The sequence below is a fragment of the Cervus elaphus genome, chromosome 15 (genome assembly GCF_910594005.1).
Source record: "Cervus elaphus chromosome 15, mCerEla1.1, whole genome shotgun sequence".
Lineage (NCBI taxonomy): Eukaryota > Metazoa > Chordata > Mammalia > Artiodactyla > Cervidae > Cervus > Cervus elaphus.
Genome location: NC_057829.1, coordinates 73,820,189 through 73,838,415, shown reverse-complemented (window position 1 = coordinate 73,838,415; position 18,227 = coordinate 73,820,189). Strand labels below are relative to the sequence as shown.

General features: G+C 45.0%; 1 protein-coding gene across 5 annotated transcripts in view; it reads right to left on the bottom strand.

Annotated features, from left to right (window-relative positions):
- The window catches only part of RBM20 (RNA binding motif protein 20), a 194,601-nt gene that overhangs the window by 54,043 nt on the left and 122,331 nt on the right, over window positions 1–18,227 (bottom strand). For 4 of the 5 annotated variants that reach the window (XM_043925729.1, XM_043925734.1, XM_043925731.1 and 1 more), the window contains exons 2-3: window positions 1,664–2,741; window positions 218–279 (exon numbers count right to left, since the gene is read on the bottom strand). In XM_043925729.1, coding sequence (XP_043781664.1) covers window positions 218–279; window positions 1,664–2,741 — 1,140 coding nt within the window. Of the gene's footprint in view, window positions 1–217; window positions 280–1,663; window positions 2,742–9,048; window positions 10,149–18,227 lie in introns of those variants that run through there. The other variant, XM_043925730.1, reaches the window with a different exon arrangement.

Here is an 18,227-nt window from a genome sequence, read left to right as displayed (position 1 = left end):
GAAAAACTCAAACGACCTTTTTGGCCACCCCAACACGTACCTCACTAGTGTGTCATCTGTCACCCCTCATCATTAAGTGTAAGCTCCTTGAGCACAGGGGTTGGCTTGTTTTGTCCTCCGCTGTTTTCCCAGCAAGAATCGAGCAAAGCACACAGTATGTGCTCGATGAAGCCTTGCTGAGCACATGCATGGACCTGTCCTCCTGGACAGCACTTACTTTTCAGAGAAGAGCAGGCATTTCTGAGCATGTAGTTTCCCTTTGACATGCAGCTCCCAGTCCTAGGCCAGAAGGAGAGAAAAATGACTGAAGTAGAACTGAATCCATGGGAAGGCAATGGACGAGATCAGGCTTCCTCCTAAAGACAGGGAGCGCAGAGCACCCCATCGCTGGACCAACCCCACAGGCACATCTCCCGCCCCTCCTCCCCCACCAGCCAGGCTCCTCCCCGGCTCTGGCCGCCCTACCCAGCCCTCACCCCACCAGCATCCACCTGCACATCCCAAGTCTATCTCAGACAGGAGCCCAGATTCACAAGTCTGATTCCCTCTTCTCCTCTCAGTGGGCCCTTGGTCCCACTGATGCATTTCCATAGGAGAAGCTGGCAGGCGGAAAGCCCTAGAAAAGGCTCAATCCTCCATCACCTCCCATACTAGCCAGACCCCTCCAGAGATAGGAGGTGAGAAGGTATGTCCCGCCAGAGTGACTGGGATGCATTTGGATGGCATGACCCAGCAGAGGTGAAAGACACACGGTGGTGGGACACCCGCTGAACCCGGATTACTGTGGTCTGCAGACGGGACAAAAGACAAGAGGCGGTACAGCCCAGTGCTTAAGAGGCACAGGCTCTGGGAGAGTCAGACCCATGTCTGAATTTCCACTCCACCACTTTCTGACTATGGGGTCCTGGACCAACCATCTCATCTCTCTGGGCCTCAGTCTTTGCATCTGTAAAATGGGTATAATAATAGTGTCTATCTTGGAGAGTTATTGCTGACACAGACAAAGAGTATGCTAACTGTAATTATTGTTGCTTTGGAATATTTTACTGCATCAGCAATACATTTTGGGGGTAAGTTTATACTACCATGGGGTTTTTTTCACAGGGGCCCAAAGCACTTTCGAACTGCTGGGAAGGTGTCATGAGGCTCTACATCCATTTTGCAGATGGAGAAGTTAAGGCCCCTCTATAATAATCTGTCTAGGTCCCACCTGAAAATTACTTTCTTGTCTGACTCAAAATTCTGCTAAGTTTTTCTCCTTTTGTACTCAGTACAATGTATGTTCTCAAGGAACACAGACTCTGAAGCTTCCTGGTGCTCTACAGAGAAAAGCCCCTTTCAAGGAGGCAGAGGCTCTAATTCCTGAGTCCCTTTTCTATAATCCTTGTTGGGTCCCTTGATCCCCTCTCACCTTAGCTCTCATCTATAAATACAAGTAAGACTCTCTTACTTGCCTTAAAGTGAGAGACTAGCCCTGATACATTTCTGAAATTCCTGTTGGTTCTAATATCAAGGATTTTAATCAAAGGTAGCTATGGCAAGATTCTGTCACCCAACCCCCAAGTGTCAAGAGTTCCTGGCCCATGAACAGCAAGGGTTGGGTTGTGGTGGCTGGCTCCCCCAGGCTCCAGCTGGAGCTCCCAGCCAGTCTCGGATAACTCACCTTCAGATCAAACACCTTCTTGTCGCAGATGCTACAGACGTGCGGCAGGTGGAGGGGGGCCACACCGTGAAAGTCATTCAGCTCATGAGCTTGCAGGGGCCGCAGGGACAGCACTGCCTGCTCCTCCTTGGCCCGCCTCCGAGCTCCGCTGAAGCCCTGTTTGCTGTTGTTGAGCCGACCCCCAAAGGAAGGAGGGGTCCTGTCTGGCGTGGGCTCCTCGGGGTCATAGAGCTCATAGGGCTGGCCAGGGGGCGGAGGCCACAGGCTGGGGGCTGCTGCAAGATCAGGCTTGCTCTGGCCAGAGAAACCATGGGGGCTCTCCCACTGGCTGTTTGGACCCTGCAGCAGAGGGCCCACCTCGCCTTTCAGGGCCCCGGCCGGCTCAGCCACAAATCCACCTGCCACCTGCGACCCTTGGGCGCTGGGTCCGTAGAAGTCCTTGGGAAAGGCAGCCTGGCCATCTTGCCCTGAGTGGCTGTAGTGCCCTTCGTAGGTCACGCTGCCCGAGGTAGCAGCTGAGGCTGGCAGGAAGCCGGGCTGACCGTCGGTTTCAGAGCCATATGCCTGGCCAGAGTTGGCTTTGCCATATTCGTAGAACCCTGGGGCAGCGGGCGCGGGCCCAGTCTTTCCAAGGCCCAGGATGACCGCTGGCTGGGTGGGGGTCTGAGGCATGAAGGGGTGCATCACCATGGCGTTGGGGGGCTGGCTGGGAAGGCTCACCGTGGGCCCTGGGCCTCGCGTCTGGCCAGAGGTTGAGAAGGCGAGTGCGTTAGAGGGAAAGCGGGTGCTGGGCACAGTGGCCGCGTGTTGGGGCACCCCAGTGTGGCCGTGGGGGGCGCTGATCATGGATGGATGCCGCAGCTGGTTGAAGAGAGGCTGGGACATGGCCACTTTGGAGAGGACTTGGTTGAGGACCGTGGCGGCCGCAGTGTTGTTGGTGACGGCTGTCTGTGCCAGTTTCAACCGGTGGAGGGTGAGCTGAGCTTGCAGCTGGGCCAGCTGGAGGCTGGCGGGCGAAGGAAGCAGCGGGTTCGGGTTACTGACCGAGAACGGGGTCTTGTCCAGGAGCTTGGCGGCACTGCAGGGAGACAAAGGGCTAGATGCACGGCTGCTTTCCACCTGGCAGGCGACGGGCTGTTTGTTTGCTGAATGTGGTCCCCCCCACCATACAAACAAGACCTCCCGCACAGGCCCCACATATGATCCAGTCTGCAAAAATCTGTGCTCATACACATAAGTGAAATAATGTTTTAAATTCCAATAGGTGGCTCAGACAGTAAAGAATCTGCCTGCAGTACAGGAGACCCAGGTTCAATCCCTGGGTCAGGAAGATCCCCTAGAGAAGGGAATGGCTACCCACTCCATTATTCTTGCCTGGGAAAAGCCCTGGCAGAGGAGCCTGGTGGGTTATAGTCCACAGGGTTGCAAAGACACTACTGAGCAACTAACACACACAGAAAAATTCTTATAAGGTATAATGTTCAAACTCACTGGTAATCAAAGAGATAAAGTTAAACCATTAGAAACAAATATTTGCTTACCAAAGTAGCAAATACACACACACACATAAATGACAGCACTCAGTGCTAGTGAGATAAAGTGGAATGGACACAGTATCAGTGATAATCTAAACTTGTGCAACTTTGTCCAAAGGTAGTCTGGCAATAGTCATTCATTACAGCCATATTCTTTGACCCAATAATTCAATCCTATAAACATGCCCTAAGAAAACAAACTAAAATGCAGACAAAACTTGATACGCAAAGATGTTTAACAAAACTACATTATTTAAGAGTCCAGTGTTGAAAGTTACAAATATCTGATAACAGCAGGGAGGGGAGTTTTAAAGTGAGTAAATTATAATACATTTACAGAATGAAATGTTCAGTAAGCATTCACTACTGGTGCAAGAATTTCCATTGTGTTATGCAATATTTAAGACACTCAAAGAAGTCTTCCCATCATCAAGTTTAAGATAGAAGATATCCCACCATACTAAGTCCTCCTTGAGTATCTACTCTCTCCATCCTCACCCCACCTTCGTCATTGCCAGTGACAGACATCATCTTGAACTTGGTCAGGTCATAGTTTACAAAAAAAAAAATGGTGACAAGAGTGAATCATCTACTCTAATGTTAAGTGAAAAAAATAGTCTTCAAAATTACACGTAAAATGAATTGTGTGTGTATATTTGTGCCAAACACATTTTTATCCTTGTCCTCATTTCTCATCCAAAGGCAACAAAAATCATGTGCCCTTCAGTCCATTCTCAAACCCAACTAGCAAAAGAAGTAAAAAAGAAAAAAAAAAATTACAAGGGGAGAATCTGAATTTTCAATCATAGGCAGTGGTGGGCTCTCACAGAATCTTATTGTGGGGGTGTTCTGTCTGACACGTGCCTTTCACGTGACTTCTGTTGGTTGGTTATGGCATTTTCTAGACCAAAAATCAGGACATGTGAACTGGAAAGGGAACACACATTCCCTTTCGTGGTATACGTGGTTACCATTGTCAGGGCCGTTTTGTAAGACCCTATATTTCCTGGTCTTAAACTCCCCTTCTGGGGAGTGAGTGCAATCAGGAAATGTGTTCAGGATGTTGATAAACTGGAATTCTCAGGACATCTTAATGGGAAGAGTGGAACTCTGCAATTGAGATTGGGGTTATCATGGACAGACCTGGCTATACATTCAGCATGCCTATGGAAGTGTGGGGGAGAAACTGAAAAGCTGGGACCGTTTAACAAGGCATCCACTGTCACGGGCTTTGTACAGTTCAAGTCTGATGATAATGAAACAAAGCGGATGGGCCAGAGGGTAGGCATAGGCAAGGAAAGAGAGAGAGGTGGTTGGCATGGCACACCGCTCCCACTGTGGATTGGTGCTCTGCACTGGTCTGAGAGAATGAGCACAGGCAGGTTGGGGAGGCAGGTGAGGGGGAGAGATTCTTCACATTTACTGCGACACCATGTGACCAGGGCTTGGCCTATGCTATCTCCCTGGACCTTTCCTGAGACCTACGGGGTAGGCAGTGCTATGTGCTGAGCTGTGCTAAGTCACTGCAGTCGTGGTCTAGTCTTTGCGACCCTATGGACTGTAGCCCGCCAGGCTCCTCTATCCATGAGATTCTCTAGGCAAGAATACTGGAATGGGTTGCCATGCCCTCTTCCAGGGGAATCTTCCCAACCCAGAGATCAAAGTCAGGTCTCCCACATTGCAGGCAGATTCTTTACCATCAGAGTCACCAGGGAAGCCCAAGAATGCTAGAATGGGTTGCCATTTACTTCTCCAGGGGATCTTCCTGATCCAGGGATTGAACCCTCATCTCTTAGGTCTCCTGCACTGGCAGGCAGGTTTTCTTTTTTACCACTATCACCACCTGGGGAGCCCATGGGGTAGGTAACTTCATCCCAATTTTTGCAGGGCAAGAACCTACAGCTCAGAGAGACTAGGAGACCTATTTAACAAATGCCCACTGTTGGTGAGTATAGACCAAGGAGTCAGGCTTTGCAAAGAAGAGAAAGGGCACAGCCCTCTTCATGGGCTGCTTCACTGCTTTGTCCAAAGTGAGTTCTCAGAACTTAGACACCCCCACATTCAAATTCAAGCACAAAACACATTTCAGAGCCAGACAAAAACAAATTTGACTTACTCTTTCTCATTCTATGAGAAATCAAGTATTTGCTGTAAGTCATTAAAGAGACAGGATGTTCCCTCCGCCCGCAGCCTTGCTGTGCTCCAAGGACAGAACAGGCTGGTTGCATGTTAAGATACTGCAGGGTTGCGGGGAGGGGTCGAGGTTAAAATTGGTGACAGACCTCTTCTCCTCTGGGTAGTTGTGCTAGTTGCAGCCAAGCCTTGGTGGCCCCACTGAGGCTCAGGCACACATCACGGCAGCAGCAGAGTTGGAGAGGTACTAACTGTCTACGTAGGCGGGAATGTCAAAGGCACAGGAGGATGGTCTAGAGGCTGGTGATAGATTTCTACTTGTGTAGTATTAAGTGGCTGAGCTTTAGAGGAGCAATTAAGCTTAACTCAAAACCCTGTCCACACAGGGCCAACCCTTCCTACCAGGTCTGTCCTCAATGCAGCCTATCCTTGCTAACAAGGCGATAATGAGGTGCCAACTTGGTTTCCATGACGAGAGTAAGACAAGGTTGGTTTTGTTTTTCCCAGAGAAGTCAGCTGTATTTTCTAAAACTGTGTTCTGGGCTGGAGGGAGCTCTCACTGGAGATTCCCCTTCGCCTCTAAGGACATGTGGGGAAGAGCTGTCTTTCCAACGAGGAGAGCCAACCTCGCTGGATATTTGTAGGTCAGCCATGGGAAACGAGTACTTTCCTGAGGATGGCCCAGGTTACAGAAGTCTACTCATTCACATGCAGCATAAATTAAGCAGACCAACTAGATTTTCTTCTCGACTTCCGCTTTGCCTCGCAAATTGGTCCCCAACTTGAATCAACCTTGAGTAGAATTTGTTTCATAAGAGTCATCAAAATCAGATACCCTTTTGAACCAAGACCCTCAGATAAAAAAGAAATGACACATCATCCTACTTTTAAAAAGTCTTAAAATTCTCAGCCTATCAGAGTTAGTAACTTAAAATTCAGGTGCAGGGACTTCTCTGGCGGTCCAGTGGTTAAGACTCTTGTGCTCCTACTGCAGGGGACACAGGTTCGATCCCTGGTTGGGAACTAAGATCCCGCATGCCACAAGGTACAGCCGAAATAAGTTAAAAATAAAAATAAATTAAAAAATAAAATGCGGGTGTGTATAACCGTCAAACTTCTGAGCCAAAAATGGGGGCATGTGGTCTGAAAGCCTAAAGGACAGAACTGATGTCACCCTCCTGTCTTCCTACTACCTCAGTTCGTCACTGTTGCATCACTCCCCTATATTGAAAGTAATTGCTTATGTGCCTTTCAGCCTCCATTAGACACAAGCTCCACCAGGGAAGGGAGCATTTCTCAGAGATTCTCACATTTTCTAGGCACACTTGCTTAAACTTGGTGGGCACTTGGTAACTGCCACGAAACAAAAGACCTATACATAGAAAACTATAAAACACTGATGAAAGAAACCAAAGAGGACACAAACAGATGGAGAAACATACTGTGTTCATGGATTGGAAGAATCAATATTGTCAAAATGGCTATACTACCCAAAGCAATCTATAGATTCAATGCAATCCCTATCAAGCTACCAATGGTATTTTTCACAGAACTAGAACAAATAATTTCACAATTTGTATGGAAATACAAAAAACCTCGAATAGCCAAAGTAATTTTGAGAAAGAAGAATGGAACTGGAGGAATCAACCTGCCTGACTTCAGACTCTACTACAAAGCCACAGTCATCAAGACAGTATGGTACTGGCACAAAGACAGAAATATAGATCAATGGAACAGAATAGAAAGCCCAGAGATAAATCCACGAACCTACGGACACCTTATCTTCGACAAAGGAGGCAAGGATATACAATGGAAAAAAGACAACCTCTTTAACAAGTGGTGCTGGGAAAACTGGTCAACCACTTGTAAAAGAATGAAACTAGAACACTTTCTAACACCATACACAAAAATAAACTCAAAATGGATTAAAGATCTAAATGTAAGACCAGAAACTATAAAACTCCTAGAGGAGAACGTAGGCAAAACACTCCCCGACATGAATCACGGCAGGATCCTCTATGACCCACCTCCCAGAATATTGGAAATAAAAGCAAAAATAAACAAATGGGACCTAATGAAACTTAAAAGCTTTTGCCATGAACAGAATGAAGAAGGAAAATAATGGATGAATTAAAGGAAGGATAATCTAAATATAGCCAGAAAGCAAATGGATTTTGCTGTTGTATACAGCTTGAACTTCACTCAGGTACAGAATCACCAGAGTAGGAGTTCCAATACACTCTCTCCCTGTCCAAATCTAGGTTTGTGTGCTTGTTTTTTTCAAATGAAGCATTTTTTTTATTTTTATTTACTTGGCTGCACTATGTGGCATGCAGAATCTTAGTTCCCTGACCAGGGATCAAACCCGTGCCCTCTGAAGTGGAAGTGGGGAGTCTCAACCACTGGACCACCAGGGAAGTCCCCGAATCTACGTTTTGAAATCAAATGGACAATCCCTGTGGTAGGCTGAATAATGAACCGTCCCAAATATCTCTACATCCTAAACCCCAGAACCTGTGAATCTTACCTAACATAGTAAAGGGGACTCTGCAGATGTGATTAAATTAAGAATCTTGAGATGAGAGATTATCCTGGATTATCTGAGCTGGCCCAACGTAATCACAGCAGTCCTTATAAAATAGAGGTAGGAGGATTAGAGTCAGAGAGAGAAAATGTAAGGATGGAAGCAGAGTCAGAGAGGAGAAAAGATGCTATGCTACTGGCTTTGCAAAGAGAGGAAGGAGCCGTGAGCCAATGAAATGCAAGTGGTCTCTAGAAATTGGAAAATGCAAGGAAATAGACTTTCCCCTAGAGGCTCCAGTAGAAACCAGCCCTGCTGACACCTTGACTTTGGTCCTGTGAGACTGACTTTGGACTTCTGACTCTCAGAAATGTAAGAAACTTATGTTGTTGGAAGCTACAAATTTGTGGTAACATGTTACAGACACAATAGGAAACTAAATCCATCAAGAAAGCGAGATGTGAAAGAGGCTTCCACACAGAGAAGCAGGGGTGGGTGTGGGGACACTGGCTGGATTTGTTGGTATGAACTCTTGCCCACAGCAGTCCTGGGGAGTACAGACCATCTGACCCAGGATCTGAAGACCCGCTGGGAACTTAGCCAGGAGCCAAAACAACACACAGGTCTCTTCCTTTTTCAAGTCAGATTTCTCTAAACAGCTGGAGCAACGGCACCCTGGGAAAGCTTAGAACTGCAAACCCTCAGGGACCAACTCATCTACCCCTCTCATCAACAAAGAAAGTGACTTGCCCAAAGCCACACAAAACCCATCTAATCAGAACCCAGAGCTTTCAAGCCAGCTTCTAGTGTCTAACAGAATAGCCTTGCCTCCAAAAGTCTTAAGTTTCAGAACTATTTCATCACCAAATCATCTCCATCCATATTTCTCTGTGGTCCTCCTCTCTGTTCAGTGGGATACTGACTCCCTGCCATAGGCAAGGCATTTGCTGAGCCCTGGGGAGAGGTGGAGATGCAGGCCCTTCTGGAAGCCCTGTCAGCTCCAGTGATGACAGCAAGGGTGCCCTCTTGTCTGGGGAGCGGGTGGGGAGTGCGGTTCTATGCACCTCCCACATCCTAAGTCTTGTGCAGCAGCTCTATCTACAGTCACTTGGTCAAACCTGAGATCTGGGGAGGGAGGGAGAGCAGCGCAGCCAGGCACAGAATCTGGGCACCGGGCATGGAGCTAGAATACCTACCACACAGCCCCACGGAGGGCTGGTCCACTCTCGGCACAGCCACTTGGATTCATTCAGGCCTCCTCAACGCTCACTGTCCCCAGGGCTGAGGTTTCCTTTCCTTTCCTCAGCCATTCACTGTAACAAAGAACTCACAGTGCACAATTACATCCAAAACTTTGGTTCCCCTGCTCACTTGGAAAGTTGGTTGTTCTTCCCAATTAAAGCAGCATTTCTCTCAATAATTTAAAAAATAAAATACAATGTAAAGGAGAACAAGTTGCCTTTATAAGCTGGGAGATTTAGGAGCTCCAGATGAAAACTGTTTCCGATGATTTAATTCCATACTGTCGAAAGGATGTGCAACATATTGTATCTCCCGGGGCAGCCAACAGCTGCCTCCAACGCTCACTCTTTGTCCCAAAGCTCTTCCACATTTTATGCTGAGTGCCCAGCAGGATGTGATGATGGATTAATATTTGAGTACAGTAACTGAGGCACTGTCCTTCCTCAGTTCAAGTCGGGGTGCTGGAAACCCAGCAAGTTTTTGTGACATAATCCATCCTGTTCTGCTTAAGGAAAGGAGAGTGTTCAGGACATAGACCGGGGCTGCAGAGCCTCTGCTCTGAAACAAACTCCAGCAGAGGGGTCAACAGGACATGGACGAGTTTGATTCAACCCGCATGGATTGAGCACCTATTATGTGCCAGGCAAAGTTGCTAGAGGTGGAAAAAGAGAAAGGTCCTGAGACCACGGGGGAGACAGATCAGCACAGAGAAGATGAATACTCCCACAGAGGTAAGCACAAAACAGCAAGGCACGCAAGGAAGTGAGTGGTTCAAGCCTCAGAGGTCTCCGAGCAATGTAACAAGTGAAACAAAAGACCAACTCAAGGGCTGTCCCTGAACTCTGAACAAAACCTTTGAAACAGTCTGGGTTTATTAATCCACCTACAGGTGCAAAAATGCATCAGCTGTTGGTGAGAGGCAGTTGTAGGGTGAGTTGTGGTCAGAGACAGGCTTCCAAGTGCCTGTTACTAGTGATGTGATGCGGGAAGTGAAGTGAAGTGTTAACGGCTCAGTCATGTCCGACTCTTTGCGACCCCATGGACTGTAGCCCACCAGGCTCCTCTGTCCATGGAATTCTACAGGCAACAATATTGGAGTGGGTTGCCATGCCCTTCTCCAGAGGATCTCCCCGACCCAAGGATCAAGTCCGGGTCTCCTGCATTGCAAGCAGACTCTACTGTCTGAGCCACCAGGGGACCCACAAATGAATTGCTGTAGAGGAAAACAAGTGCTGTTTCCCGGGGTGGGCTTGAACCACCAACCTTTTGGTTAACGGCTGAAAGCACTAATTGATTGTGCCATAGAGACCCATGATGGGGGAAAATCACTTAATTTTTCCCAACCCTCAGAATTTTCCCATTTATAAAATGGGAATAGTAAAAAATAAATAAATAAATAAATAAAATGGGAATAGTAATGTCCACCCAATATGATCCAGCCAGTCAGAGCCCCCAGCCACCATGACCAACTTAGGAACTGACACTCCCAGATGTTACTGCAGCCATTCAGAGACAGACCCTCCTCGTCATCTTGTCAGGCCATGCCTGGGTTGCTAAACTGGTTGAATTTAAGTTACTGCTTAAGCAGAGGCTGCCTGAGAATAAAACTAACCCACAGACACTGGCCTGGAGATGGGCACAGTCCACTCTTAGAGTCGCCTTGAACCGGCTTCCCTTGGATCTGCTTGGACTTTTCTTTCCATGAACCAATGCATTTCCTTTAGGTGCTGAATAAAAATAATAAGGTAAAAAGAAAAGCAGCCTACTTGAACCATCTGCAAGTAATTTGGATGGTTCCCTCCATGGTCCCACATTGAATCAAGAGTCCCCTGTCACATTCCAGCTTCCTCAGCTGGAGGCGAGAGGTCACTCAGGCAAAGTCCAGGCGGGCACTTTGGTCTGAGTATCTGCTGACCAGAGGGACCTGTTTCCTGGAGGTTCAGGAAGCAGAATGCTCCTCCATCCTGGGTGGACTAAGAGCCCTGCACTGTGATCACGAAGTGTGAATAGCATGCTGGGGAGAGTCCCCACAAGAGTAGGGACTCAACTTCCTACAGGTTTGGAGATCCAGTGCTGACCACGCAGGTGCTCCTGTGAGAGGGGACAGAATGTCTTGGCCCTCACCTGGGAGAGTTTCTAAGCAACGCCTTTCAATTCTCAGCACCTAACAAGCCAATTTTGCTGTACTGAGAACTGGCTTTATTATGCCAGGCACTCATTATCCCCCAGGAGAAAAAGTTCTTTATTACAGACGCGGGTCTCTGGTCTCCTTTCACCTGAAGGTGAGGTGAGTGTACAATGAGCACATACTGGGCTGTGGGCTACCCTTTACGAACCGGGGTAGGAACCAAGGGATCCAGCCCTAACTCAGCACTTATCAGCTGCGTCACAGTGGACAACAGACCTTATCTCTCTCAGCCTCTGTGTCCTTGACCATGAAAAGAGAAGTTACAGTCTTTCCTCATTTACATCATGAGGGTTGATTCAGGGTTTAGTAGGGAGTTGTCAGAACGCTCTGTAAATTATTTGGCACTTACAGATGTAAAGGCATGTCACTGGCCAGAGGTTATTGGAAAGAGAACATCTTTTGTGTGATCACAACATATTCTTCCTTTTCAGAAAATGTTCCTTTATAGAGGAAGTGATATTTATCACTCACATCCATGGAGATAACCTCGCTGCCACTAGGATTCAGAGTAGAAAGAGGTAAAATTGACTCTGCCATATTAATGGAGTATATATTAGGGTGTTCCAAGGCCTGAATCATACCAAGAGCTTCCCTGATAGCTCAGTTGGTAAAGAATCCACCTGCAATGCAGGAGACACTGGGTCGGGAAGATCCTCTGGAAAAGGGATAGGCTACCCGCTCCAGTATTCTTGGGCTTCCCTTGTGGCTCAGCTGGTAAAGAATCTGCCTGCAATGCAGGAGACCTGAGTTCAATCCCTGGGTTGGAAAGATCCCCTGGAGAAGGGAAAGGGTACCCACTCTAGTATTTTGACCTGGAGAATTCCATGAACTGTATAATCCATGGGGTCATAAAGAGTCGGACATGACTGAGTGACTTTCACTTTCAACCATACCAATGTGATTGTGCTCTGCGTCGAATATGGCGGGTAGAGATGTAAAGAGGATTGCCCAGAGGCTAAGGGCACAGGTTTCAGAGTTTGTATCAACTTGGATATGAACTTCAGTTTGCCACATATCAGCTGGTGACTGTGGGCAAATATTTATTCTCTCTCAGCCTCAGTTCTCACTGTTATAGTAAAGATGGTTATGTCTAAGCTATAGGTTTGTTCTGAGAGTTAAACGACAGGGTAGACATAAACTGTTCTGCACAGCTTCTACATACAGTAAGCAGCCACTAAACCAATGCAGCAGAGACCAGCACCACGACTAGTCTTCTCACCACTGTTGTTACCGTAACTAATATTACTATCATCACCAGCATCATAGTCATCATCAGGGCAGACGGCAGGTGAGCTCTGCCAAGGCAGAGAGGACAAATCTTCCTTAGAGACAGATAGAGACAGATAAAAGAAAACATAAAGAGATGTAAGCACTGAGAAAAAAAAAGAATTTAAAAAGTAAACGCAGACGTGTGCTGAGAGAGGAATAGCAGGGGTAGGGACTGAGACTTGGAGAAAACACAGAGAGGTAATCACAGCAGCTTGCGGAACTGGATAAGTAGTCAACAATAGATTTAAAAGCCGTAAAACAACACAAGGACGCAGCTGAAGTGTAGTGGTACAAATGTGTGTGAACTCACACCAAGTTTTGCCCTGGTAATGTTCATCCATCCAGAAGTAGAAGCCAAGAACTGAAGTCCAGAGCACAACGGTACCTTTGTCAACCGTACCAGTCACATTTTCAGTAAGCACCATACCTTCCACAATAAACAATCAGGAATTTAAATTCACTTCCAGTTCAACTCATCTCCCTTTCCAGGCCACAATGAATATGCCATTTCTTCCTACGTACTAAGATACAAAATATAATCCAGATGAGAGAGCTCACGACAAGCCAATGTTTTCCCAGGTTTGCTCACAGCTTACAGAGCAACCAAATCAAATCAAGAGCAATGGTCAGGGTCAGGGACAGGCTTTCCACTGCTTCCCGGGAGTGGAACCTCCAATCACAAGCTCTCAAATCTGCTATAACACTCTTAGAAGCTAGGTCAAGATGTGACCCTTGGGAACAGTCCCTAAATGTCAGGTTACAAAGATGACAATGATGAGACCACAGTAATATTGGGGCAGAATTCCAAACTGCATCTAATTATCACAAACGTAAGAGCAAGAGATCTCAGAGGTCATTGAGTTTAACTCATTCATTCTACAGAGGAAAACAGTGAAACCCAAAGTAGTTGGTGTAAGTGTAAATCAACCCAACCACACAGCTAGAGAGAGGAGAGCTGAGGCTGGGACCCAGTCTTCATCCTCATTCCTTGGGGCTAATGCAGCCACTGTGGTGGATGCGTCCCCATCAACATGCATCAGGGGAGTCTTCTTTGTGGGAGAAGAGTGAGATCACACACTGTTTTGATACTGTTGCCTTCCTGGTAACAATAGGGCTCCTGGATTATCACTAGAGAGGCCTCTGTGACTAATTTTGAGATGACTGGGTCCATGCTGGCATTATCCCGTGTTTGGGTTTTAGCCATGACATTATCATGTGATGATTCATATCACCATGACACATTCATAACAGCAATCATAATCCTATTATCTCTCTTTTGTTTTGTGATTTTCAGTTGGAGTGTTAATAGATGTTTTCACCTCATTAGCTACCTGACCTCCAGGACAGTTACATGGTTAGGTAAATGCAATACGACCATTTCTAGTTTATAGTAAGAAGACTGAGTGAGACCAAAAAAGGTCAGATGAAAAATATGAGGGCATCCAGCAAATAAGGGACTTAGCTGGGACTTGAATGAGGGTCTTTTTATGTACGACCAGTAACCTATCCCCGGCTTACACACTCACTAAAGGGAGCTTATAAAACCACATTCCTGTATCTATTTCCGTGAGTTCAATTTTTTTTGGGGGGGGAGAGGGGTGTTGTCTGTTTAAAGTTACTAAAATATAAAGCTATTTCCTTTATTTTGTGCTTTTCCTCCCAACTTGTCATAGTGTTTCATTTTATTTTTTCCAGCTTTATAGGTATATAACTAACATATGGGGCTTCCCTGGTGGCTTAGACGGTAAAGAATCTGCCGGCAATGCAGAAGACCCAGGTTCGAATTAACATATGACGTTGTGTAAGTTTAGGTGCACACGTAATGATTCGATATATATATGTAACATGAAGTGATCACCACAATAAGTTTAGCTAACACAGTCAGGATGTGATTTTATGTATTTATTTTTTTTTATTATTATTTTTTTTATTAGTTGGAGGCCAATCACTTCACAACATTTCAGTGGGTTTTGTCATACATTGATATGAATCAGCCATGGATTTACACGTATTCCCCATCCCGATCCCCGCTCCCACCTCCCTCTCCACCCGATTCCCCCGGGTCCTCCCAGTGCACCAGGCTGGAGCACTTGTCTCATGCATCCCACCTGGGCTGGTGATCTGTTTCACCATAGATAGTATACATGCTGTTCTTTTGAAATATCCCACCCTCACATTCTCCCACAGAGTTCAAAAGTCTGTTCTGTATTTCTGTGTCTCTTTTTCTGTTTTGCATATAGGGTTATCGTTATCACCTTTCTAAATTCCATATATATGTGTTAGTATGCTATAATGTTCTTTATCTTTCTGGCTTACTTCACTCTGTATAAGGGGCTCCAGCTTCATCCATCTCATTAGGACTGGTTCAAATGAATTCTTTTTAATGGCTGAGTAATATTCCATGGTGTATATGTACCACAGCTTCCTTATCCATTCATCTGCTGATGGGCATCTAGGTTGCTTCCATGTCCTGGCTATTATAAACAGTGCTGCGATGAACATTGGGGTGCAAGTGTCTCTTTCAGATCTGGTTTCCTCAGTGTGTATGCCCAGCAGTGGGATTACTGGGTCATATGGCAGTTCTATTTCCAGTTTTTTAAGAAATCTCCACACTGTTTTCCATAGCGGCTGTACTAGTTTGCATTCCCACCAACAGTGTAAGAGGGTTCCCTTTTCTCCACACCCTCTCCAGCATAGGATGTGATTTTAAATAACACATTTGATATCCAATCATCAGCCTCTGGGTCCATTGTACTCAGTACCACTTTAATCAGTCAGATTAAAATTCTCGGAACCTGGGGGACATGGAGTCACGAAGGTGCAGCGAGCGATTTTATAACTGACAAGAGAGGGCCTGCCCGTCCTGCCAGAGTTATTAGAAGTGCTTGAAATGTGAAAAAGAGAACTGACAATGCAGCAGAAGCAGAGAAATTAATACACATCCTGCTAGAGTCATAACAGGAAAAGACTTCAAGCAAAGAGAGAATGAATGTGAACTTAACCACGAAGAACCAGACATTAGCTTTGTTTTTTCTTTTCTTCCCTTGCTACCAAATTTCTTTCTTTAAAATATCCTTTTTTTTATGAAATGATGGTATTGTAGGTGGTAATTTATTTTTCATATTAGTATTTGTTTTGAATTTTAAAACTACAAAAATCTAAAGAACATAACAAATACTTATTAATTCATTGTTCGTCAATCAAAATTAAATACTACCATTACAGTCATTTTGAGCCCAAGTATTTTTTATAAAAAAAAAAATTATACAGACAAAACTGACATCCCTTTGAGACTGCCCAGTCTAAGTCCACCTTCATCTCCCCCAATAACATCCACATGTGATCTGTGTATCTGTTTGTTTACCTATCTACATATAGAAAAATTATAAAAGAGACTTTTTCTATACCTGCATGAGCTTACAGAACAGCACATAAGACTAGTTTCAACACTATTTCTCTTAAAGAAACAAATACATATTCTTTCAAGTTTCTTTTTACATACTGAAAATTGAAAGCAGCATGATGCAGTGAAAAACTTGGTGAGCTAAAAATCAGGAGACCCAGGCCTGGACCTACAGTTACTATTTACTTCCGGTGGGATTATATATCAGTCAACTTCCTCTCTTTTTTTTTTTTTTTTTGGTAAAATGAGAAAGCTGGATGAAAGGATCTCCAAGGCCTCTTCCACCTTTGAAATCTGATGATTCTAAGGTTTAATCTCATCTGTCAAATGGAGATAACGATGTCTGCCTTACTGTTATAAAGATCAAACATGATGTGCAGGTGTTCTGCAAAACAGTGTTGATAATAATAATATTAGTTGAATAATACTGAATAATAATTATTATTATTACTACTACTCAGTAAAATTAAGCTATTTTTAAGCTTCTGGGAATACTTTTAAAGAAACTATTGTTATACTACTGTTGTTACATATAACTTGTTTAGACTGACATGTTGCAGTCCAGGCAGCATGAAATAATTTAATGTCTTCTAACTCTGCTTTCTTGGGCAGGCAGTTCTGCACAAGGACAAGCTCTCAACTCTACCCACGAAGACTGAGTAAATGAAATATCAAAAGTGCCTAGCCATAAGATGCTGTCTTCTACAAAGCATTCCACAGACAGAACCAAGCTTCCACAGTAAAATGCAGCTCAAAGTACTTTGGGTCTGGAGTTGGTTTGCCTGAGACATAGTTCTTCAGGAAATGCATGCAGAATTTCACTCATTTTGTGAAGGATGAAACTGAGGGGATAATTTGACTTACAGGGGTTAGGAGAGATGTTTCTGTTTTCTCAGTGATATAAGATATGGTGACCTCTCAACCCACTAACTCTTCTGGGGAACATCAGGGTCTTTGAGACGGAAAAACAAGCTGTTTGAAATATATATTTAGGGGAATTCCCTGGCGATCCAGTTTTAGGACTCTGGGCTTTCACTGCCGTGACCCACGTTCAATCCCTGACCAGGGAACTAAGATCCCGCAAAGCCACGGCATGTCCAAAAAAGAAAAAAAAAAAAAAATTGAAATGCATGTTTAAAAACTGTTAAACAAGTCTCTAAGAAGCCAAATGACAATGTTTCTACATGCAAATGAAATATTTAGGGGTTTATAGATCACTAGCCTCAGTGAAGAACAGTGTGCACATAAACATGAACACCTTTGCATATACCGCTCCCTCTCCCCGGACCACCTCCTCCCTACTCCCCATCACCTGGATAACTACCATCCTTCAACATGCAGCTCACATGGCACCTCCTCCAGGCAGCCTTCTCTGACTTCCTCCCCCATCCAGTGTGTGCTGGTGTCTCCTCTGTCATCCCCCATAATGCCCCACAGTTCTATTAAGCCTCAATTACACTCCGTTCTAACTCCTACCACCCTCACTAATAATTATCTACTCAATCACTCATCTAATGTCCTCATACCCTACGGTCATTTTGAAAGCAGTTAATTATGTGTCCATTTCATGTCATAGTGCCTGGGACACAGTAGGTGTGTGGGACCAATAAACACATCCATACTTGCACACACCTGCTCCGTGTGTATGTGTGTGGAGATAATAGCTGTGTATCACATTCTCAATTTGTTTCCTGGCTAAATGTTCCATGTGTGCTGCTACAAGGCTTTGAAGATGAAGCTCCGTGGAGAATGTGGATTAGACTCAGTCTTTGAACACTGTCAAAATTATGTAAATAACCACCAACCACATCAAGGATAGAATTCTAAAATACTCAACAAACAGACTTGTTGCCACATTTTTCCTTTTAACTAAATCTGAAGAAAATGCAATTTCAGTGTGCGATCTGAGGAGCTATGTGTCTAATCTATACAATTCTGAGATGAAACATATGCTCCAGGAATGGTCCCTATGTTTTCTAAATTTTATTTTCAGTTTATATCACTGATTTTTTTCTGGTAAATGTACAAGGAGGATTATAAAATTCAAGTTAATATTAAATCACAATAAAAGTTTAAATTTAAAGAACTTAAATTCTCACTCAATAAAGCTGGTCTTTTCCTAGAGTTGCCTGACTGTTACCCTGGACATTTTAATCAGTGTAATTTAAGCCAAATACTAGGAGTCCCTATGAAACCGAAGAGGTGTTGTGGGGTATTTGGGGAGGAGGCCAAGAGAGACACTGTTTTTGTTGTAAGTCGATCCACTTCTTAGA